Genomic DNA, 24,055 nt, shown 5'->3' on the forward strand with positions numbered 1-24,055 from the left:
TCTAGGTCAAGAGTCTTGGATTATCTCAGGAAGTTATTAAGGAAGAGTTGTTGACTGCATTTTTCCTTAGATAGGGGTTTTGCCCTGGTTTTCCACCTATATTTGGTGTCTATGATCTTTGTGCGATTGTTTTGGTAATTGCTTGATGAACTATAAGATAAAAGAAGATAAAGATAAAAGAGTAACAATCAATTATCTATATAAAGAAAATCTTTCTGATTTTTTAACACATCACCCATTCACATCTTCTCTTGTTTGATTCGATTAGCTCTCAAATTGCAGGTCCGAGTTCACACGTGTGAAGGGAAGGAAGACATTTCTATTTGGTTCGTTGACTTTCTGTGGTAGGGCAGCTTTGACTTCATTTGACTTGGAATTTCCAAATTTATCTTTGATTTGGAAGGACGCATTGATTAGGAAAGAGACCGAACTTTTTTGGGCTAGTTGACCAAGGGTGATCACAAGTTTGACAAGGGTTGACCACAGATCTGAACAGTGACTTTCTCTCACCTTTGACCGAAAATTTGAAGCTACTTTGATAGGGTTTGACTAAGGAAAGAAGGCCACACTCTTTTGACTGTTTGAATGAACTATGTGGAATACATTTGACCGTTGACTGTTGACTGGCTAGGGCTGTTGTCACTGCTGTTGTCTTTGAACAAAATTTGCAGATATGACTTTTGACCAGATTTGACCTTTTGGGATCATCTTTGATTGGATATTGGATTGGTGTTTGGGATAGTCAAGGATTTGACCTTTGAATCATTGTTGATGTATTTGGACATTATATCTCTTTGCTGAAGTTAATAGAAGAAGAATTTGGAAAGGGTTTTCCCCCTTGTGGGGTTTTTCCCTTGTCTTTGACCAAATTGCTGCGTCTCTATTGTTCTTGGATGTCTTCTATTGTGCATTTGGTTTACTGTTCTATCTACAATTGCTTATTGATGTTGGAAGATTGAAATCATTTTGGAAATTGATTGCTAATTGAAGAAGAATTGTAATAAGTGATTGTGTCAAGCATAGATCACTAGAAAATTAACAGTCCTCCCGTTTAGGAGCCCATTTCCTCCATTAACCATCTACAATGGGACTGTCTCCTCCCACAAGGAATTAGGTGGTAATTTAAATGCAAAATATGGCTTCCAAGAAACTCCTTACTCCCGCAGACCTCTGAATCTGTGTCCCATCTCAACCAATCATCATTTTTTTTGATTAGGCATCGTTTACATGAATTAACAATTGATAATAATACTTACAAGAGGGTTAACCAAAGGGATGTCACATGGGTCAATTTCCCTATTATGGGAGCCCAAAATTTTCCAGATAAATTAATGTGAAGGAAGATTTGATTACGAAAATTTATGTGTTGTTTATGATTGATTTTTTCGTAGGTATTTTCGATGCAAATTTACTGTGAAAAGTTAAAATAGCAGTGTGTTTACCTTCAACATTTCAATTTTTTTTTTTTTTTTAACCTCTTAATTAAATTTTTGGGTTTAAAACTAAGTTGCATGAAACGCTAAAACGTTTCAGAGTTTCCGAAAGGAGTACGTTTAGAAACGTCACCTCCCAAAAATGGAAATGTCAGTGGAAACATCAATTGTATATAAATATATAAAAAGAATTATAAATAAGTGAATAACACATTATCTTGCAAGAAAAAGGGGAATAACAACCATAAATGACAATTTTGAAGGAAAACCAAATCTATATTAACTCCCATAGATGATTATATGATGGTCGAGTTTCAGCAGAGTTTCGAAGTTTCAGGTACGGGTATGGCCCAAAATGTCAGGTTCTTAGAAGTTTCGTGCAACATAGATATAAAGTCATTGCTATGTTAAATAGATTGGACATGGTATTTAGAAACTAACACATTGCATTTGGTCCACTATGATGCTTTAATGGATATTTGCCCCTAATATGTTGATTTCACTTTATCTTGAGGATATGTTTCAAGTGGCTCATTACATATGTAGCAAAGATCCTTTGAGGGATGGCTTGACACCTTTCCAACACATGAAGAGGATGTCTAGCCAAGTTTTGAGAGCACATATAACTTTGCAGCCTCGACATTGCTCTCTTGAGACGGTTGTTGAGATTCGAGGAGTCTCCACATGGTTGTATGCCCATTGCTGCACATCCAAATCTTGAAACATTGAGCCATGAAGCCAAACGTTTGCTTGATTGATGATGTGGTTGGAAATACTGAGAGGAGGGTGACTCAGTGTTTCATAAATTTGAACAATTTAAGTATCAAAACAATCAAACAATAACATCAACATCAAATGAACACAAGATATACAAACACACACACACAATATTTTTATATTACAAGGGAAGCTGTAACTTCTGGTTTACCAGCTATAATTGAAAGGACTGCAACCCCAAGATTTACTAGCTCCCATTGGAAGGAGGCGACAATCTCCTGAAGGAAGCTACTAACTTTCTTCCCTAGCACCACCTTGCCACACTATAGAATAAAAGATAAAAGTTTAAAACATATCTTTTTGGGTTCCTGTCTAGGGACAATGGCCCAATCAAAACAACATCGAAATACTACAATAATAAGCCTTTTCAAACTTCAGATCTACGCCTTGTCATGTCAAAGTGTAATCTGAAGACAATTCAACAATAAATTGCATACCATAGATCATGAAAACCATAGGTGCTCTTACCCCAGCTAACCTCAAGACTCCTACTTCAGAACAGCAAATGCCTGCTACAAATCACATGTCAAGGTCTGCTCTCAAGGTTTGCTTCAAATTAAGTATTAGAGTCTGCTCTGAGATCTTCAACAGAGGGCTGCTTCAAGACTTATCAAGTCATCAATCTCAGCTTCCAAAGGTTCCTTTAGACTTCAATGTTCGCTCCAAAGATATGCTTCAAACAAGTGTCAACCTCTGCTTCAAAAGAGGTGTGCTACATACATTAAGGTCTACTACAAATCTCATTCTAAGGTTTGCTTCAGATTGTTATAGGTCTGCATTAAGACTTCCCTATGCACAAACAACTTTGTTCTGCCTTAGAAAGATGCCACATAACACCTTAGAAAAAGGGATCCACAAATAACCTTGCTCTGCCTTAAATATACCTCAGATTTTCCTTGTAAAGTGCCTGAGAAGGAGAGTCGAACTAGGCCTTTTGCAGGGGCCGAAATTTGGCCTTTGTGACAGCCTGCAGAGAAGGCCTCAGGGGGGGCCGCAGGTGTGCCTCAGGGTGGCTGAATAAATGCCTCAGGAACTCAGGAAGTAGCCTGAAAATCTTTTCTAGAAGTGTTGAATCTGCTCCAGAACAACCTTTATAACAAGGCTGAATTTGGGCCTCAGAACCGACGCAATTGTGGACAAACAAACTACCATAAAAAATATGTAAAAAGATAAAAGTAATCTTTTTGAATTTTGGCCTCCTCCATAGATATTCAATGCAGCTCAAGCCACATTTCTTTCTTGGATTGCCTCAGACTACTCGAGCTCCTTTTTTTTTTTCTTCAGATTAGCCGAATTCCTTGTATCCAATTGACCACGACTTGGGCTATATATAAGCATTTCGTAGGGGTCTACATTGGAGTCAACTTGATCCTCGAAAAGTCACAATTTTACAAGAGCTAACTTGAAGTTTGTATCAAGCTGACTTGTTAAGAGGAGGCTTAGAACATTTTGAAAATCAATTTTTGTCTTTCAAAAAAAGTTGTTTCAAGGCTGGTTTTGGATAGAGGAATTTGGCCAATATAAATTGCAATTTTGACATTCTTCTAGGGGCAACAATGACCTTATTTTTCCATGAACTTGTGGGGCAAGATGTTGGTGCTAACCCTCTCTTTGGGGCATGGGACTTCAAAATTTAATCTCTTCAACTAGGGGGACCCACAAAATGTGCCACCTATCAAACGAAATGGCTTGACAAGGGCTACAAAACTAGGAGGTCCTTGGAACAAAATTTACCTGATTTGTGCACACAAATACTCAAACGACTGCTGACCCATTCACCCTTTGATATCAATGACAATTTTTCCAACAGATGTGCCCAGACCAGTTTTGCAAGAACCGCCCCCGCCCCCAAGGATCTGGAGGCAAAACCGCGTCGCGTACGGATCTGCCATGAATCTTTCGACGGAACCGCGGATTCGAAAATCAGATCCGCGGTTTCACCTTTGTTTGACGATTCCTGGAAAATTGGATCCGTGGGGGCCTGATGCGCGGATCCGGAAAGGATTGGGTGCGGATCTATGGAGGTTCCAGTGTGTATCCAGAATGGATTGCAACGGATCTGAGAGAAGGTGGATGGTTCACATGGTTCCGTGGGGCTTTTTGTTGATTTTATTTTTTATTTTTGGAAATTTCGAACTGTTATGTGAGGAACTACACTTTCCGAATACTCCCAAGGTGCCCCTTGATGCTTCCTAGATGCTCCCTAATGGTAATGTTAAATTCTTAAAGTAAAAGTGACATTCTGCTTTATCTTTCATTTCCATTCTTTTACTTAAATTTTTAACATTACCATGAAATGACTCGGGATGTTTGAGAGTGGTTCCAACCTCATTAGACTTCATATGTAGAAAATAGAATTTCATACCCCATTCAAAATTTAGCGGACTTAACAGTTTTCAAGATCAATGGCATTGTGGCATTTCATTTGATTATATCATGTATGAGGGCATGTGATTGGCATTTAATCAAGAGCACTAAGCCCTATATGTACCCCAATGTTGGTGTTGTTGATTGTTGAACTGCTTTGTCATGGCCTTAGCAATTATGTACCCTTCACTCAAGTCAAAATCATTGATCAGGCATGTTAAGCTTTCTCTACCATATTATAAGGCTTGGATTAAGCGGTTTGATCAAAATTAGGCAATGTTGACTAATATCCCTATAGAATTGAAGTAGAGGCAAAGGCTAGACAAGAGAAGAGGAATCTAGATTGTAGATGGTTGATGCTGGAATAATTAATCATTGATGTACGATGGATGCCATATCTATCTTGATTTATGTAAAAATATGCATGTTTTCATGTCTTCTACATCTAATTTGGTATTTTGGATGTTTTTTTAATATAAATGCAATATATATATATATATATATATATATATATATATATATATATATATAGTGGAAGCTTTTGAGATGCTTCGCTTCCTAGATTTTTAGGAAATGACACTTGCAAAAAACATCCCTGCTTTGTGCAACGTTGGCCCAGACAGACTAAGGATGCCCCAATGTTGGCCTTGACCCTGTTTGATGCATGCTTCCTTGTTCTAGAGTCTAGATGATGGAGACCACTAAGATAGTTTGGGAGGCTAGCATACCATGCCTTTATGCCAATGGTTGATCCTAGGATGCCATGTCACCCATGCATGCCCTAGAAGGGTGACGTGAACATTCTTGATGATGACATCATGGTGGAGGAGATGTACCCATGCACTTTAGTGATGTACCTTGGAGGAGGAGCACTCCTGGACCCACATTTTTGTTTGCTTGATGGAGATGTCCATTTTTGGAGGACGATGTCATGTTGGAGAGCCTTTCCTCCTACACATGTGGAGCATTTATTTTGTATTTCATATGCTTTAACATTTTGTAAAGCTATCCTAAGGTTGTTTTGTGATCTTCTAGGCCTAGTTGAATGCTCTAGTGAAACTTTTAGGGCTTTTTGTTGTAAATTTGTGAAAAATGACTTGGTCACCCTCATATAAATAGAGGGAAGTCACTTTCACTCAATCATCATCACACACTCCTCTCTTCTCTCTTGAGTGACCACGCACTAGTCCTCTTGTCTTTTTCTGTTGGTCATTATGGCTGAATGATGGAGCAAATGGCAAATTGTCTTGGGAGGGATATTTTTGCATGGAGAGACTATCTTTGGATTGATGAAGTTATTCTTGATTGAATGGTGTAAGTTTAATGTCATTTTTCTCCCATTTTGCATGCAGGGTTTTTATTGTACCATATGCAAAATTTTTCATAAAATCTTGTTTCTATATTCTATGCAAAATTTGTCATTCAGGGATGCATCAAAGGAACTTGTTGCATGCATCCTTTAACCTTAAATCTCCTACTACAAGAAGTCACTAGGGTTTTGAAGAGAGAAGATGCTTAGTCTTCCATGCTCTCCATCCAAGCCCTCCTATCATTGACCTCACCTTCTTTGACTCCATAGCCCTATTGAATAGAGGCACAAGTGGGATCATCTTGTAAATTTACCTCTTTTTCTTATTTCTTGGTAACTAGGGTTAAGGATTTGGACTAAATCTGCATTTTGCAGTAATTTTACATCTATATGTTATTGTTCTATTGGTCAGAATTGCATTTAATAAAATTAAAAAGAAAAATCTAGCATTAATTGCATGTTTTACCCCTAAAAGTAGGGCTGACACCAGATATTTATTGCTAATATATGCGTTTTCAGCCATTAAAAGCTTAAAGTTAGCTTATCTCTTGCTTACCTCTCTCATAGACTTAAGCCCTTTGTTGATTTTCTCATTTACAGTCTATTTCTTTGATGTTATATGGTATTGCATACTGTAAATCTGCATACAATAAAACCCTAGTTTATAACTGTTTCCTAGTTTGGGGTTGGTGAAAAGTGTACTTGTACACTTGTAACTCTTATCTTGGACTTCAAGGTTTTCCTGGTACTTTCTCCCATAACCATTGGACTGTTATCACCTTTGAACCCCCATTTGTTGAAGATCTGTTGAGGTGATTTTATTTGCAAGTCCATTAGAAAGCAATTTGGCTTGGAATGCTTTCCATCTAACCTCTAACACTTGCCTGGGAAGCCTCCCATATGGGGATAACATCCTCCACTAAATAGGAGGAGAGAGGCCACTCAGGTGACAGAGGTAGGTGATCTGATTGTTGCTATATGACTTGGGCTGCCTAGTGTGGCTTTGCACTAGGCCTGCTAGATTTGTGGTAACAATTCCCACATGAAAGTTTTATTCTTCATGGTGTAGTTGTTTCAATTACTTTAGCATATCCAATCTCCATGAATTTTGAGCTCATGAAGTTCATGAGAGGTCCCTGTCATGATCTACGACCACTTGGCATTTTAACAGAACCTTTTGGATTTGATTGTGAGGTATCTAAATCAATATTGCAAAAATTGTGCAAAAATACTTTTTGAATAAAACCATTCAGAACTTGATAAATTTATTTGGTATACCAATGTAAAGTTTACACTATACATAACTAATTTGAATCTTCTGTTTCATAGTTCCCAGGAAAAGGTGACAAGGATGGTCCAAAGGAAAGCATGGTTAGTGGATTTATTTCAGCAGCTGTTCTTATTTTAGAATTAATAAATTTACAAAAGTTGTTTGATTACTATCTTTCCATTGGTTGAATAATATCAATTAAATCCCTAATTGATACATGGTGTTTAGAGAGAGGAAATCAAGGCTTATGAGGAGCGTGTAAAGAAGCATCTTGAAATGACACCACCGAAAGGAAGAGAGTTTCTCAGTAGCATTGAACACATACTAGAACGTGAAAAAAACTGGGTAAGTGAGTAGATTGCCGCAATAGCTTTAGAAGATCTTTATTTAAATTGAAAATTTCTGATTCAGATTAATTATCTTTGAGTGCCAGAAATAAAAGAATTCATCTGATATTCTGTCTGAAGATTCTTCTTTTCCAAATTTCTAGTATTATGATATTGGCCTTTTCTGTTTAACAATCCTATAATAGGATATGTTGAAGTCTTTCTTAGTTTTTAAACCCCTGAATTTTGGTGTTTGTTGAGGTTGGATTTTATTTGGAATTGTTGAATGTGTTCTTACAGGCCTTTTCTATGTTGTGGGTGTCTAGCTGATGTTACCTGCAACTTTCTTTTGTTGCCTTTTTTGTGACAGGTTTGGTGGAAGCGTGATGGATGTTTGCCATTTGAAAAGCAAGTATCAGAACGGAAAACAACACAAGATGGAGTGAAAAAACGGTATGTAATATTTATAAACTTCTGTAATATTTTTGCAGTAACCGAAAGAAAAGCATCTATAAAGAGATTATAAGTTAGATCTGTCTATGTTTTGAGGAGGACTCTCATTCTGTAGATTTATTGTTGTCATTAGTGAAGATATACATTTCTATAGTTTGTGCAAATAAGCCTGTCTTGTCGACCATGCTACAGTGGATAGATCTGTTCCTCCCTCAGATTTACTGTCCCTGCACATGTTCTCTTCTCATATTCTGAGCTTAATTTTGCTTTTCTTTAAGTTGATCATTCACAGGCTTTTAAACATCAATTATTTTCCATTGATCATCATCTCTGATTGACAGAATTCTTGGTGACACTTGGTTCATTTTCTTGCAAATACGATTGATTTCAAATTGACTGTTGTCTGTCCTCGAGGATCTTGGTTTCAATTTGAAAAGTCGGTTATATAGCATATTTGCTCACTTGAGAAGGAAATCCCTATTTGTTTATTCAAAAAATAGATCCATGTTCTGAAGGTAAAGAAGAGGTGGATAGATCATCTGGACCAATAGAACCTAAAGTATTGTATCTCTAAGGATCTCCTTGAACAACCATTTGTGGTTCAAGCATTTAATAAGATTGCAGTGCAACTCATCTTCTTGTTTTCATAGATTTAGACTCTAGTTGGTTCATTTTCTTGCAAATACGATTGATTTGAGATTGTTTTTTGTCTGTCCTTGAGGATCTTGCTTCCAATTTGAAAAGTCGATGATCTGGAAGGATCTCAGAAAGGCCAAAAATTCAAAGTCTCTGGATTCGAGTGAGAGCAACGCGATTGCGTAGAGTTCGGAAAACCGAATCCAATGCAACTTTGTTAAAATTGGCAACTAGGGCCAAATTTCACTTTGGACAGCTCATTTGATGGAGACGATTATGCATTAAATTCTTCTTTTCGAGAGGACCAAAATCGACCTAAAGATCATGAAATTTGGACAAGCAGAATTGTGTTTTTGAATTTATGCCCACACGTGTAAAATGTCAAGGTCAGCCACATCATCATGTAGGCTCATGAAGCCCAATGGACGTGTCACTTCACCCTCAATGACTTGTATAAATATAAGTGACCTCTCACCTCATTTGGCATCATCACTCACACATTTTCTTCTCTCTCCTTCTCTCATTGGTTCGTACAGCTATTGGGCAGATCTTCTCTCTCACACGTGTGGTAAGGAGGATGAATTTTCTGGGAAAATTGCAGGGCCGAATTTCAGGACTGTTGCAAGGGTTTGACCAGTGTTGACCAGACACTTTGACTCATCATTTGACTATGATTTTTGTGGGAAAAATCGTTTTTGACAGGCTGTACAGATTGGCACAAAAATTGAGAAATTCTGAGCACTTTGACCTGTGTTGACTGCAAAAGTTGATTTCAGTTGACCGAGTTTGACTGTTGTTTTGTGGACTGTTTTGACTGCTATTTGACCAGCTAAAGAGGTCGAGTTTGACTTCCTTTGACCGAGCTTCAAAGGGGAAGTTTTGCTGCTGCATTGACCATCTTTGACTTTCTGATTAAGGCTGAATTTGACTGCAGTTGGCTGCAGATTTGACAGGGCTTTTTGACTTTGATTTTTCAAGTCAACTTTGACTTTGTGTACTCTCTTTCTCTGCTGAACATTTGATATAATAATAAGAAAATTTGATCAAAGGGTTTTCCTCATCTTGGGGTTTTTCTCTAGCATCCGCCAAATATGGTGTGCTCTTGTCTTGGTTTGTCTTTTGCATTTTATTTGATGTTCTATCTACAATTACTGTCAATGTGATTATGGTTAATGTGATTGCTATTGGAAAACTAAATTGGAAATTGTCATTGGGCTGCTAAAGGATCATTGAAGTAATTGTGCTATGCATAGAACATGCCATTGTTAACTAAAATTAACAAACTTTAATGGGTGAAAAAGGAGTTTGTATGACAAAGATATCGCAGTCTGATGTTCGTGGTAAACAACCAAAAAGTCAATAGTCAAAGGGTGATGTGGTAGCTTCCAGAGCCAACATGTGGTAGGTCGGGCGCTGACTAAGCACTGATGTGGCAGGTACAGTTGGTGTTGATTGGGCGCAATGTTGCTACGCTGACTAGATAGGTGGTGCAACCAAGCCCTGCCACATTGGCCCAATCGAGAGGTGCCATGTGACACCGCGGTGGTGGCCAAAATGGCTCTGCAGGCTAGTAAAAAGTTTGGTGAATGAATCGATGCTAACAAGATTTGAAGATGAGACTGCCGAATTACAAGACAAGCAACTTACTGTTAGACCATGTTGTTAAGTTGTTTATGGTGGTGGCATATATTATATTTAAGTTTGTTTGTATTGGCATATGACCAAAATGGGCCAAATCTCGAGGCTCCACCAAAACTTAGTGACCGACAAATGCCTTGCCAAATATATCAAATTGCAATGCCACAAAATAGTTATCATATGATTTAAATATGGTGTAACGGATGGTATAATATGGTTGGACTACCCGGTTGGTTTAATTGTCAACCAACATAATCTTGACGCCTACGAAGGATACAACTAAAATGCCACAACAATATTGTTATAAACATTACGTGCCATGCCACGTGATATACAATGCCAAGGGGCTAGCACCACGGGATCACATTTTAATTGGGTCGTGGGTTTGGTTTAATGACGTGCCATACCATATGATATATGGTGTTAAACAATAATTTGATCGTGTGGGCATTTGTTATATTGTTGTTGAATCTGGTGCCACCCTTGCGGGTTTGACCCTAGTTGAGTTGGCCACAAAAAGTTTATATTGTAAAATTATTCTAGCGCACCACAGTTTAGAGCATTGAACATTTTACAAAGCCGAGAGCTCTTGAAGCTTGAACAGAGCCCGGAGACCAACAAGAGCGAGAAACCTTATAGGCAAATATTGGAGGCATTTCTCAGCCTTTTTTCAATCAGTTTTTCGAGCAAGTACTTGAGGCTGAGCAAAAGGTATGGGAGCCAACAAGAGGCTCATTTAATGTACTTTTGATGTAACAAAGTACTTTGAGGCTTAGCACCTAAATTAATAAAGAGGTCTCCCCACTTGGAGAAAAGGCCCCAAAGATGTAGTTCAAACAACAAACAAACTTATTTAACAATCTAGATGTGGACGTTTCTTGTTTATGTGTTCTCTCTTCTCATTTCTGCAATTTTCTATAAGTTCTTCATATTTAATATGCTTAAGTGCATAATTGGCGAATTACACATGCAAACACACTCTTAAACACATTATAAAAATCAAAGTCATTTTCATATTTTCGAATCAGTGGATTATAAAACATATTTGCTCACTTGAGAAGGAAGGCAATATTTGTTTATTCAAGTAGTAGATCTGCGTTCTGAAGGTAAAGAAGAGGAGGATAGAGCATATGGACTTATAGAACGTAAAATATTGTATCACTGAGGATCGCCTTGAGCAACCATTTGTGGTTCAAGCATTTAAAAAGATTGCAACGGAACTCATCTTCTTGTTTTCATAGATTTAGACTCTAGATGATATAATTGAGTCAAAATATCGAATAACAGAGCATTAAAATAAAACAACGATTATTGAATAACAAAGCATTAAATTAAAACAACGATTATTTACGTCAAATTTGTTAGTCTAATGATTTGTGTAATTCATGCTTGTTTAAGCTATGGTAAAGCATGATCGTGTCTACCTTCAAAGACTAGTTACAGAGGATTGTGAAGGTCTTCATGCATGGCCAGTGCATTTTGCATTTGAAGAACTTATTTAGCAACAAGAGAGCTTTCTAAAAACCTAGTAATACTATATTCTTAAAGAACAAGGAATTGCATAGGATTGTTTGATGATAGTGTAGTAGTCAAGTGGGTGAGTTTCTTATTGTTGTGTGACAAGGGGAGTTGTCTAGTCCTGAAAAATCCAAAGTCAAGGAGAAGCAAGGTTGTCAACTCACAAAGGAATGGGGGAAATCAACGAGCATTAAAGATGCTAAATATTTTACCTTTTTCCTATTAAATTTAAGCATAACTAAAAATGTTATCAAATGATCACATTGTCACTTATCTGGAAAGAAGATATATATATGATATGAATTAGACTAAGTTGGATGAAATTTCGAAATGTCTACATGTTTTAGAAATCAGAATGCCTGGAGACATGGACCAACCCCCCCCCCCCCCCCCCCCACACACACACACACACAAAATAGGTATTGTTACCCACCAAATGTGGGTAACCCCATTGGAGAAAATTTTCTCCTATGTGTTGAATTTCTAAGTTTAACCTGTTAGAAATTCTTCCTGTGCTATCTGATTTATTTCTTCCTACTTGTTCAATTACTTAACAAGTTATTTACCATGTAAATGCTGAAAATAAATACAAGCACAATAACAACTGAAAGTAAACTAGCACACAAGTGACACCGTTGTTTTTGGACTAATGTCCCCGGAAAAACCCAATGCGGGAAAACCGGTGCAACTATTCAGAGGGTTTTATTATTATGCAGTTTCAGAATGCAACCTGGGTGCCAGAAATGGCTCACCCAACAGAGAATGTCCTCTGTAGTAGTACCTCTCAGTCGGAGACAAATATTCCGTTAAATCATCGAATGAACGATTCCACAGCAACAATGCAGCTTCTGTTGCTCTGCATCACTTTGATAGGGACTGTGTTGGAGACAAATATTCCGTTAAATCATCGAATGAACGATTCCACAGCAACAATGCAGCTTTTGCTACTCTGCATCACTTTGATAGGGACTGTGTTGCCCTATCCGGCTCTCCAGCTCCCAGTCTGTCCCATGAAAAATCTCCCAGCGCTGCCTCTTTGGCCCAGCGTCAGCCTCTTTGGCCCAGCGTCAGCCTCTCCGGGCTCTGCGTCAACCTCTGGAGCCGTTGCGTCTCACACACTGGCCCTTCTCTAGCTTTGCGCAACTCCTAGCTGCCTCTGCGTGGCCTCTAGTTGGCTTTGTGTCAACCTCTCTCGGCTTCTGCGCTGATTCTTCCGGTACTAACTCTCCCTCTTTGCTATGTATTCACTGCCCCTCAACTGCAACTCTGATCACTCGCTCAATTTCCTTAGCAAACCCTACCCCAGAAAATCGAGTTCTTGATCTCTCTTGGTGTGTTCTCCAACTGACCCTCAAGCCTTCTCTTATACTTTTCTTGTTGATCCGTCAACGACCGAGATTAAATCTCTAATCAACTGATAAGATTAGATTTGGCTTGATCCATTACTTTTGGACCATTCTAACCCAGTTTTATGTTAATACCCATTAATATTTTATTTTTCCTAAGTTTAGACTTAGGAACTCCATTAAAAATTCTGCAAACCATTTATGGGTCTTGGAGATCTCATGTGTTTTAGCCTCTCCACCAATTTTCAAGGCTAGAGCACATTCGATGCTACCCCAAATCAACTCTCCCTCTTAGCGAGGACTGTGCTCTAGTAATACTCCTCACTGAGTATCACCCTGATCATCCAGTATCGGTCCCTGTGTTGATGCTAGGCCTCCCCGGCCAACATCCTCTGCACTGCTACATCATGTACTGCTACTCATGGCGTTGTCGTAGCTCCCTTTGCATCCATGCTGCTGCCTATGGTCCTGGCACTACATTTGCTGCATCTGCATTGCATCCCCTCTCATCATGCTGCATCATGCTGCCCATAGCACTGCCACTGCTAACTGCTGCACTGCAACTCAGTTACTGAGAAGTAAGCAATTGATCCTCCCAATTCTGACATCTCTGTTAGGCTAGAAACACTCCCGATGCTGAAGCTCCCTTTGTCGCTGACAAGTGCTCCCTCCACTGACCTCTGTGCTGTTGCAACAACTCCATGCATCTCGCACTGCTGCCTCACGCTGTCCCGGGACTCCTGCACTGTATCCCTCTCTGTTGCTCCATCTGCATCCATCTCTACCGACATCTGCCAGTCCTGCTACTCCGCTTCGGGGCTCTCGTAGCTAGGTATAATCCAAGAGGTTGGGTACCTCGAGGATCTTGCCCCTCATCGCCTGTAGTCCATCTGATTACAGCCCCGATGTCTCCCCACTTCCTCTCAAGTGGCGCATGAGCACTCATGGCACAGTCATCACCTGTCTCCACTTCTTTCCCGCCCTCACTGGCGCTGCCTTGGTCTCAGAAGCCTCTCCCTTGCTCTTCTTCCTTGGAAACTGGTTCACATAGTTACCCAGTTTCCCACAGTGGAAGCACTTTACCTTAGAGAGGTCCTTCTTCTTCTATTTCTCCTGATTTCAACACATGTGCTCTCAAAATCATCCTGACCATCTTGCAAGCCCAATGAAGACTCATCTTCCTACTCATCGTCGAGATCCTCAAGGGCATCTTCATCTTGGTTGGTTGACAAGTAAGACTTCTCTTCTTCTCTCTTCTCTCGAAGAATAATGGCTAAGGTATTTGTTACATGATTTTGGTAATATGCTTTTGGGAGGAGTGCATCAGTAAGGTTCTCTTTATATTCACATTTCATCTTATGAAGCTTCACCTCTTCATCATATAAACGAGAGAATACTTCATTAGAATTACATTCCTTTACTAACCCCCTGCATGACCTACTATATTCATCCATTCTTTCTTGCGTGATTTTGAGGCTTTCAGGATCCAACTCTTTGTCATCCTCAGAGGAGATATCTTCCACTTCACTGCTATTGGCCCTCAATTCCATAACTGATGTTTGCTCATCATCCTCATTCTCTTGGTCATCATGGTCATCTAAATCCTCATCTGGTAATGAGCCATATTTTTCTTTGATCTTGTGAGACAAGGAATTAAATGCATTAGTATAATAGGTAGGCTCCAAGAAGAGATAATCTGTGGGCCCTTCGTCATACTCTTGCCTTATGCTGTTGAGGTTTGACCTGCTCCTGTTATAAAAATCGAGTATGAAGTCCTCGTTCTCATGCTCTATCAGATGATCACAAAGCTTAGACCACGAATCAAATCTTTCCCATAGGTGTTGTTCTTCTTCGGGGCTAATGTCATGGATACTTTCTTTAGCCATTTTTCATGATCTTGCATATAATGCCAAAATGGAATCGCTAGGATGAATTAAAATGCCTTCACAAATTGTTGCTTCACCCTACAAGCATTGACTTTGAAGTTCAATGAGGAACTAGGAAATCATTCCTCCAATGGAGTCGCCAAATGATATATCAATAATGCGTATAGGGCACAAAGCACACGTTTCGTGCCCCTGACAACGACGCCAAAATGTTACCGCTCAAACTAGCAGGGGGCATGAAAGGGACTCCTAAAGGGACAGCTGCTAGATCAAGGGCAACGATGGAGGCTTAGTCCAGTGTTACCTCAACTAAGACTCCCTACTCTTTACGGACTTTCACCGATGGGAGGAGACCCGATATATAGAAAGTCACTTGCGAGGGACGAATCAACCAGTGGATGTGAAATGACCTTAATGATCGTTTTCCTAGAGGGGGGGTTAAGAATAGAGCTTACTTGCTTTTTAAGCAAGTTACAAAGATTTCTAGGATAAGGAGTTGAGGGTTTGAGGGTCAGGTTAGAGGAATATGCTTTGTAAAGGAGTTTCCTAATTCTAAAATCCTTATTGATCTCGACTTCCTGATTGGTTCTTGAAGAATTGACTTTTCAAAGGTGTGGGACCACACATGAAAAAGTGGATCCAATCTAGGTTAAGGAAAGAGAATCTAGCAACAAATGATGTTCTTAACCTAGACAAGGAAGGGGAAAGGATCAAAGCAAGAATTTCCAAATAAACGTATCAAATTGATCCTATGCGGTGCTAGCCTAGGGAATACCGGGGCAAAGTTTGATCTCAGAGCTAGGGCTTGGGTTATCTCACAACTCCACATCGGAATGGCTTCAAAATTGGAGGAGGCCTTGAGGACACACCAACGTAGTGGAGGCTTGGAGATCAAACTTTTTCTTGGGCTATTTTGTTGAGAAAGTAATGTACTAGGTGACCCAACTTGGCTAGGCCTAGAAGAGACAGAAAGGTGGAGAAAAATGTTCTTTGAGTGATCACCTATTGGAGGACCAATGCCTTAATCCCTTGGGGAGAATGGAGTCTAGGAGAATGATGAGAAAGGACTTCGTATCTCAGTCAAGGAGGCCTTAAGGACTACTTCGCTTGGCCTTTAGGGCAATAAGAAGTGACCTCAAAGCTTTTATACTTCGCTTTTCATAAAATATGGCTTATCAAGATAAATTCACCGGTAGAATTATCCCTAGGAGATTTCATTTAACATACATGGCCTATACATTGAGAGATGTTGTATAGAAACAATAATTCCGCAATTACGCAATTTATAAATTAGCCCTAGTATAACGAAAATCCCATTCAATGCATATGACATAGTAAAACAAGAATAACATTAAATGTGTGTACTTACATGTAAGAGAACATATCCAACCATGAACAATTTGACAATAAAGAAACTCCAAGATATGATAACCCAATCCAAACATCAAAATTCATCCATGCTCCAATTCTTCATCCTAGGAAAAGTGCGAAATTCTCTAAAGAGAAGAGTGATCCAATCCAATGTGATGACGAAAAAATGAATTCATCTCACTTGTATTTGTGCACTAATTAGGAGTTCGAATTAGTCTCTTAGGCCTACATAAGCCCCAAAACTAAAATAATGTGCTAATAACCTAACTTTTGGTGACAAGCCCACCAAACTAGCTCATGGATGAAATAATAAGCCTCTCAATAGGTCAAATGATAAACAATATGTGTCGTAGGGTCCTCCAAGAGGCCTAATGAGGTCCATAGGTGCCATAATGAAGGATAGGACCCTCAAAAGTGATGGGCAAGGGGGGACCCCGTGTTCTCGAAACAATAAACCTGTGGTGCTTCCAGTGGGTGTGGGGGGGCACAATAATAACCTCATGGGTCTCCAAATGAGTCGAATATACCTATAGACCATCTTTAAGGGCTCAGATGATGGTGTAGGTAATTCCACATCATCCTACAAGTCCTGGGTCAACTGCCAAGTGTATGGTACATCTGTGGGAATGGCTGGGAAAAGGTGAACCAAGTGCATCTTCCTCGTCCATTAGGTGGATCTCGAGCCAATCTCTGAACATATTTGGGGATCCATGGAGTGCTGTCTATTGCTGTGGAGGCCCATGGCTCTCAACACACACCCTACATGGGCCAATATTCCCCTCTAGAGGGTTAGGACCCCGTATAGGGAGACCAAACCTAAGATGGAGACCACTTGCAATCCTGCATAAGATCTAATGCATCCCCTAGCCTTCCTATACAATAGGTCATCAACACAATAGAGTAAAAGAGCTTACGAACCATGGACCACAAGTGGGGACTTCATAATGGCCTGCCCTTCCATAATGGGTTTTGGCATGCACTAATATCTCCAAACTCCAAATGGGGTTAACAAAGTATCCCATTAGGTGGTTTCTACTTCTAAAGGGGGTAATATGTCCAAGGAACATCCTTTAAAAGGTGGTGGTATGTGATAAAGAGGTGAATGGAGTAGGGGATGAGAAGGGGCATTCCTAGGCGTAGCTAGTAGAAGGGAAGCCCACACTTGGGTATATAATGTATAGGAGGGAGCATTCGTGGTACATGAGGTGCCCTAACCTTGATTTTTCCACCCTTCTTCATATGGCTTTTGGCTTTTAATGATTTTTATTTAATTAACTGCTCAAGGCTCAAGGGGTAAGAGCATGATGGGTGAGATATAGCAGTGGATAAACCCCTTTTAAGGTAGGGTGGCTCATTGCCCATTGCGGGTTGGGACAGTCATGGATTCCTATAAGATGAAGGAGGTTCAGAGATCTTGTAGGAACCAATGCGATGGCCATGATGATGGGGTATAGCTCATGTGTTGGTTTTTGCCCACCTGCTAAATGTGTTTGTCCCGACCATATTTTGCATTGTGGTGCGTTTTCCTGTTAATTGTGGCCAATTTTGCTTTTGCCTTTCTTTTTAGCTGCATCAACCTTTGGGTCATCATTCCAACCCTGACCCAAGGTGTGGGAAAGGGGAAGGGAAGAGCTAGCCCTATGTGGACCTAGTGGAGGAATGTGGACCTAGGTGGGAGAAATGATGAATGGGGTGATAATGAGTCGAAAGGGGGTAATTTATGTTGATGAGGGAGTGGGATCACGCAATCAAAATTAGGGTTTCCCGTGAAATATCATCCCTAAAGCCAAATGGTCAATAAAAGAGATCCCACGGGATTAGAATCCAAGGTTAATCATCCAAAGGGGATGAGGGGACAAGAGAATAGACCTAGCCCATTATTTCTGCCAAACCCCCCCATTAATCCATGCCTAGAAGTGTCCATGATAAGCAAACTACAATACTCAATTACCAAATGAGAAGGCATACCTTTAGGTTTGGGAGGCCCACCTTCAAACATACGTTCATCGCAGATTGGTGAGGGACCACATGGCTGGCTCAGGTGGCGGAGAAATGGTACAATGAGCTAGCTGGTGGTTGCTAGTTGATGACCACCTTGGAGAAAAAAATTCTCCTAGGGATATCACCCACAAAATGGTGGGTAACAGACCGAACATGTGAACACAAGGTGAGTGGTTCACCTTCCCCTGTGGTGTACATACCCCAATATGTGAACATAGTGTGAGCAGTTCACCTTCCTCTATGGAGTACACTATATGTGAACACAAGGTGAGTGGTTCACCTTCCCCTGTGGAAGATATACCCCAGTATGTGAATATACGGTGAGTGGTTCACCTTCCCTTATGGAATGCGCTATATGAGAACAAGGTGAGTGGTTCACCTTCTCCTATAGAGTACATACCCCAGTATGTGAACATAGGGTGAGCGGTTCACCTTCCATATGGAATGCGCTATTTGAGAATATGGTGAGTGGTTCACCTTCCCCTATGGATAACCCAACATATATCCTACCAATGTTCCACAAAGGTTCCGGGACGAGGGTGCGAGGGAGCGAGGGGGCGCGGGAGCGGCCTATGCAAAAGCTCCCCACCATTTTTTAGGAAACGTGGGGGAGCGTCAGGGTCTTAAAAACTTATAAATATAAAATATAATTTATTAATTGAGTCCACTTTGACAATTTGGTTTGAATTGAAAAGCTGCAAAGTATGATCATTGATATGAATATCATTATCCAAATTTCTAATATCATATAAAATAATAAATTTAAAATTCTAATTTGTAATCATACATCAATGATCATACATTATAACAAAATACAAAGACAACAATACCACCATCTCAGTATTCTGATAATACACAACAAACCTCAACAATGTCGTTGTAGAAGATCACTGTAGATCTATTCTTCCTGCATCTTTGTTATCAATAAAAGATCTTAATCTCAGAATCTTAACACTTCTGCCCTCTGCAACTTCAACAATATGTTATCAAGGCAACTCTGTTCAGTTCTAGGCCAAACTGCTATAATCATTGGTGAGTTTTGCCCATCTGTACATAGTATCAATTACAAGGATATACAAAACAATAGTGTTGTGTTATGCTCGTGTGAATTCTATTGTCAATTGTATCCTTGTTGAAGAGTGACTGTTGTGCAGACTCCTGATGGCATAACAAGATGCTAATGCCTCTGTCCACTGATGCACATTTGTGTCTAGAACATTACTCATACTTCTATCATAACTCCAAAAATCTGCAATCTAAACCTGTAGCTTCCATATCTGACAATTTGGCTATATGTATTACAACTTCTGCTCCTTTACTTTGAAACTCTTGTTTAAATCCAAATTACAATGACCTCAAGGATTACTGTATCTTGATTATACAGATACTTGTAAGACACTAGTTAGGGTTACTGAGAGAAATCAAAAATACTTCAACGTGATCGGTGTGTCTTTTAGAAAGCAAGCATTGCCACACAAAAGTTAAGTTAATTTGATGCTAAACTTCTTTTCCTTTTAATATTTCTTATTGTCACAAACTGAATTCTTCACAAGAGGGAGCCTTTGATGTTGAGCATCCATAGTGAATCTTGAAGAGTCGAGCTTTGAGAGAAGCAGAGAAGCATTGATGAGTAACCACTTTAGGGATGATCTCCTCACAGAATGTGTAGGGTAATATTGAGCAACAACCACAGATAAATGAATTTGTTTGGATCAAACTTAGAATTTGTCTAATCAGAGGGCCGATGGTTCATAGTGATAGAAATCCTCAAGATCTGTCTTCAATTTTGTCTAATATGTGCACTCCAGAATTCCTGCAAATAACCAAATCACATTACCAATGTGATAGCCATATCAAGGGTCCATTCTGCAATCTGCAATGTTCCAACAGATGCCATCGAGGTTCCATGCATGGGAGTGATCAGATCTAGTAATAACAACATACACAACGCGCAAAGGTTGTGTGTATTGTTATGTGTTCACCCTGCCGTTCTTATAACATGAAACAGTTAAACTCCAAAACCCTACGCTTAGTTTAACTGTTAATTAAAGATTAGTTTTAGGGTTAAGTTAATTAAAATCGTTTTTTTTGCATAAACGTGTGCCACGTCCCCCCACGCCCCCCCTTGTCCCCTCTCGTCCCCCTCGCCCCCCCCACGTCCCCTTTTTCAGAAACGCCCCCTCAGGAAAGGGAAACGACTCCCTGGCACGTCCCCCTGAGTTTCCTCATTTTTGGGGGCGTGGGGAAACGTCCCCTACTCGTCCCCAAGTCCCCGGAGCGCGGGGGAGCGAGGAAACTAGACTCCTAGGGGGGGGAGTCCTCGTGGAACACTGTATCCTACCCTTGAAGTCTGGGACTCTTGGGAAATACCTCTCATCTGGTCAATGAGTTGGGAAAAGTGGGTAGGGTTAATTAGTACTACCAACAAACACATCAAGTACTACTGTATTCCCTATTACTAGGATGCATGATGTTCAATAGCTTGATCACTAAAGGATCAAGCCTAGTAGGGGTTCTATTCCTAGACATGAGGACTTGCCTCTGTCATTTTGGCGAGGATGACAGGGTCTTGTGACACACCCTCTTTCAATCCTTTCTTAGTGGACTATGACATCAATCTTCAGCAGAGACGAGGTAAGTTGCAGAGATGGCACATGATGGACGTGATAGCATAATAATGGATGAATGCTGACAAGTGGAATTCCTCCCTAGTTGAGAGGGAGTGTTAAAGAGTGCAACTAGGAGCTATTTCCCCTTCCTAGAAGCTTGTTATGATATATATATATATATATATATATATATATATATATATAACAATCATAAATAATGAATAATTAACTAATAATTAGTGTTGAAGAGTCATGTCCCCAAGGACATGATCATTCATGAATAGGTACCTTACCTATGTATATAATTCGGACCTTTAGTTGTAATCAAATTATCTCATATTTTCTTCTACATATTGTTGATGTTCTATCTACAATTATTGTCAATGATGATAAGACTTTGAAGTAATTGTTGCAAACATAGAAGATACCTTAAAAGTTAACAAATAGCATATCTACCCATCGTCTTGGCAAATCTGCAATAAGCATATGGATGCGGGGCTATTTAAAACCCCAGATTTCAAGTTAGTATGCAATTCATAATCAAGATGCTACAAGAAGCATACATTTGCACACAACAATTGCTAGAGAACACTACATTCTGTAACAAAGTTCTATAATTTATCCTGTTCGACCCATTTAGTCTGAGTGTTGAACTTGGGCATTCTTATACCACTCTGTAACGCTCCCTCCCACTGCTAGTTGGAGTGACAATGTTACTCTCAATTAACCCAACTTCCATGGTCTCCTTATGAAGATGGTGTTATAAAAATTCTTCCATTCCCGAAGTTAGCGAAATTAATCTTGGATATCACCATTGCATCCAACTCATCGAGAGCTTTATGATGATATAAATTTTTCCTCAATCCGACCTCTAGATTAAAAGTTATTCCCCTTTGAAGTTTGGTCCCATTAACCCATCTCACATCAACAAGGATTGACCACGTGGTATCTATGTGATGCTGCTACCTCACACGAGATCCAACATTGCACCCGCCACATCATAATGCCACCACGCCATCACACCACACTCCTGAGGGTATTTTGTGCTAATGTCCGTGGCATGATGTAATTTGTTTCCAGCCATTGAACACAGATAATCTCTATCCCGTGGCTTTTGTCTCTTCTGTAGCTTCTGTCCATTGTATGCCTTGCGATAGAGAGTTGCCACAAAACTTCGCAAGGGCCCCGCGCTTTGCAGTGACATGGCTTCGGGTGACATCAACTCCCCATCAACACCATGGAGCACCCTCACACCAGGAGGCACCACAAACAACCATCATGTGTCACTTAGTGACATGTTAGCATAGGCCTCCAGAGTCCACATCACTCACTTCTACAATGTCTTGATGGCGTCACGCTAACATGAAGGTGATGTCACTCTGCCACATGGCATCCCCTCATGATGCCACATGTCACCCAAAATCTTACCTCTTATCCATCTAAAAAGGGCATTCTTGCTTGCCACGTGTCACCCAAAATCTTACCTCTTAGCCATCCAAAAGGGCATTTTTGATTGCCACATGTCACGTTGTCAGCATGCCACGCAATATACCCCCAGATCACCAATCCATGCCCTTTGGATTCTCTTACGTGGTTCTCCACATCGCCTTAATTGGCATATGTGGCATCTTCCACCTAGCATAAGGCCTAGGCCCCATCGGACTAGGGCCTCCATGCAAATAATGTTTTCCATTTAGTGACGAAAAGGGCATTTTGTCCTAACCTTCGTCAATAGCGCCAAGACACCCACATGGGATGAAACCATCATCTCTCCTCCGTGGTGCAACGAAAAGTCTTGGCAGTAGGTGACGAGCATTTTCCTGTCCCATGCCCTCTATTGATCACACCCACTTACCCTGAAGCCTCTTAGCAAACCTGGTGCAACGCGATGTGAAAATCCTTGGCAAGTAACATTAATGTGTCCATTTTGCAAAGGCACATCTCCGTCCTCGGGACACACACACCCACACACATATATATTTATCTTCGGTCAAGCATTTCTCCATCTTTGTAGACTTTGCTTTAATGCAAGTATGATATGGTTCATTCGACTTGAGTGCAAGCTTAATGTGTCTACAACGACCAACCTTAGAAGTCCTAAGGACTTCAATGGCTTGCACAGCCATTCTAGATGACGAGCAATGGTCAACATCAAGATTACGACAAGAATAAATCCCTCATTCCCACAACAACATTCCAAGCATCAAACATGGCCATAGTAAGGGAAATAAAACTTTCAACATGCCTACCAGCATGCATAAAACCATAATAGGGACTTAATTGTAAATTTAGATACACAACATTCCATTAATCACATAATGGATACAACAGGGACTATTAGATCCACTGATATAACTAGCTACACAAAGCATCAACAATAGACTTTCGCCAGTCTACAAATAACAAATATCCACAATATTCACAATGTATCAAACAATAGAAATCACACATAGTGACGGTCATCTAAACTCAACAAATAGCCATACACACTAGGTGAGTAACCCTGCACTTAGGAAAGTATCAACAGTCATAGGGATCTGCAAGTCCCTCTTAAACCATGAGAACAATCACATATGCATCTCATTAAAGCCAACTAGGAATAACACCATTCCTCCATAAGAAATATTGATACATTCATTGTTATAACCCATAACAACATCATTCAAATTTCATAATGCAATAGAAGTACAAGTAGATACACGTATCTATACAACTTAATGATTGGCAAATGAGGGAGGGACTAGAACTCTCCACCCAATTGTAGGCCAATTACACTACAATATTTCTTGTAGCTGACCACCCCTGTGCTAGATTTAGAGTCTGAGGAGGTAATCACTCAGTGTTGAAAATTGTGTAGCTTAGGAGGTACTCCCACAAGTCTTGGGTGCTTGACTTGTGAAGAGAAAGCCCACAAAAACACTTGTTTGTGGGAAAAGTACTGAAGCTTGGGGGTTTTGACCCAAAGGAGTGGGCTTAAAACCAAGAAATTGAGTTTATAATGATTCGCTGCTGAGGGAGGCACTGGAACTCTTCACCGAACTGCAGGCCAGCTACACTACAATATTTCTTATAACTGACCACCCTGTGTTGGATTTAGAGTTTGAGGAGGTAATTG

General features: G+C 40.0%; 1 protein-coding gene across 2 annotated transcripts in view; it reads left to right on the forward strand.

Annotated features, from left to right (window-relative positions):
• The window catches only part of THO1 (nuclear matrix protein-like protein), a 368,535-nt gene that overhangs the window by 199,682 nt on the left and 144,798 nt on the right, over positions 1–24,055 (forward strand). For both annotated transcript variants that reach the window (XM_089379707.1, XM_089379706.1), the window contains exons 13-15: positions 7,216–7,257; positions 7,385–7,501; positions 7,853–7,935. In XM_089379707.1, coding sequence (XP_089235833.1) covers positions 7,216–7,257; positions 7,385–7,501; positions 7,853–7,935 — 242 coding nt within the window. The remainder of the gene's footprint in view (positions 1–7,215; positions 7,258–7,384; positions 7,502–7,852; positions 7,936–24,055) is intronic.

Source organism: Pinus tabuliformis, chromosome J, assembly GCF_031772625.1.
Source record: "Pinus tabuliformis cultivar Carrire ecotype Pingquan chromosome J, CPIR1, whole genome shotgun sequence".
Lineage (NCBI taxonomy): Eukaryota > Viridiplantae > Streptophyta > Pinopsida > Pinales > Pinaceae > Pinus > Pinus tabuliformis.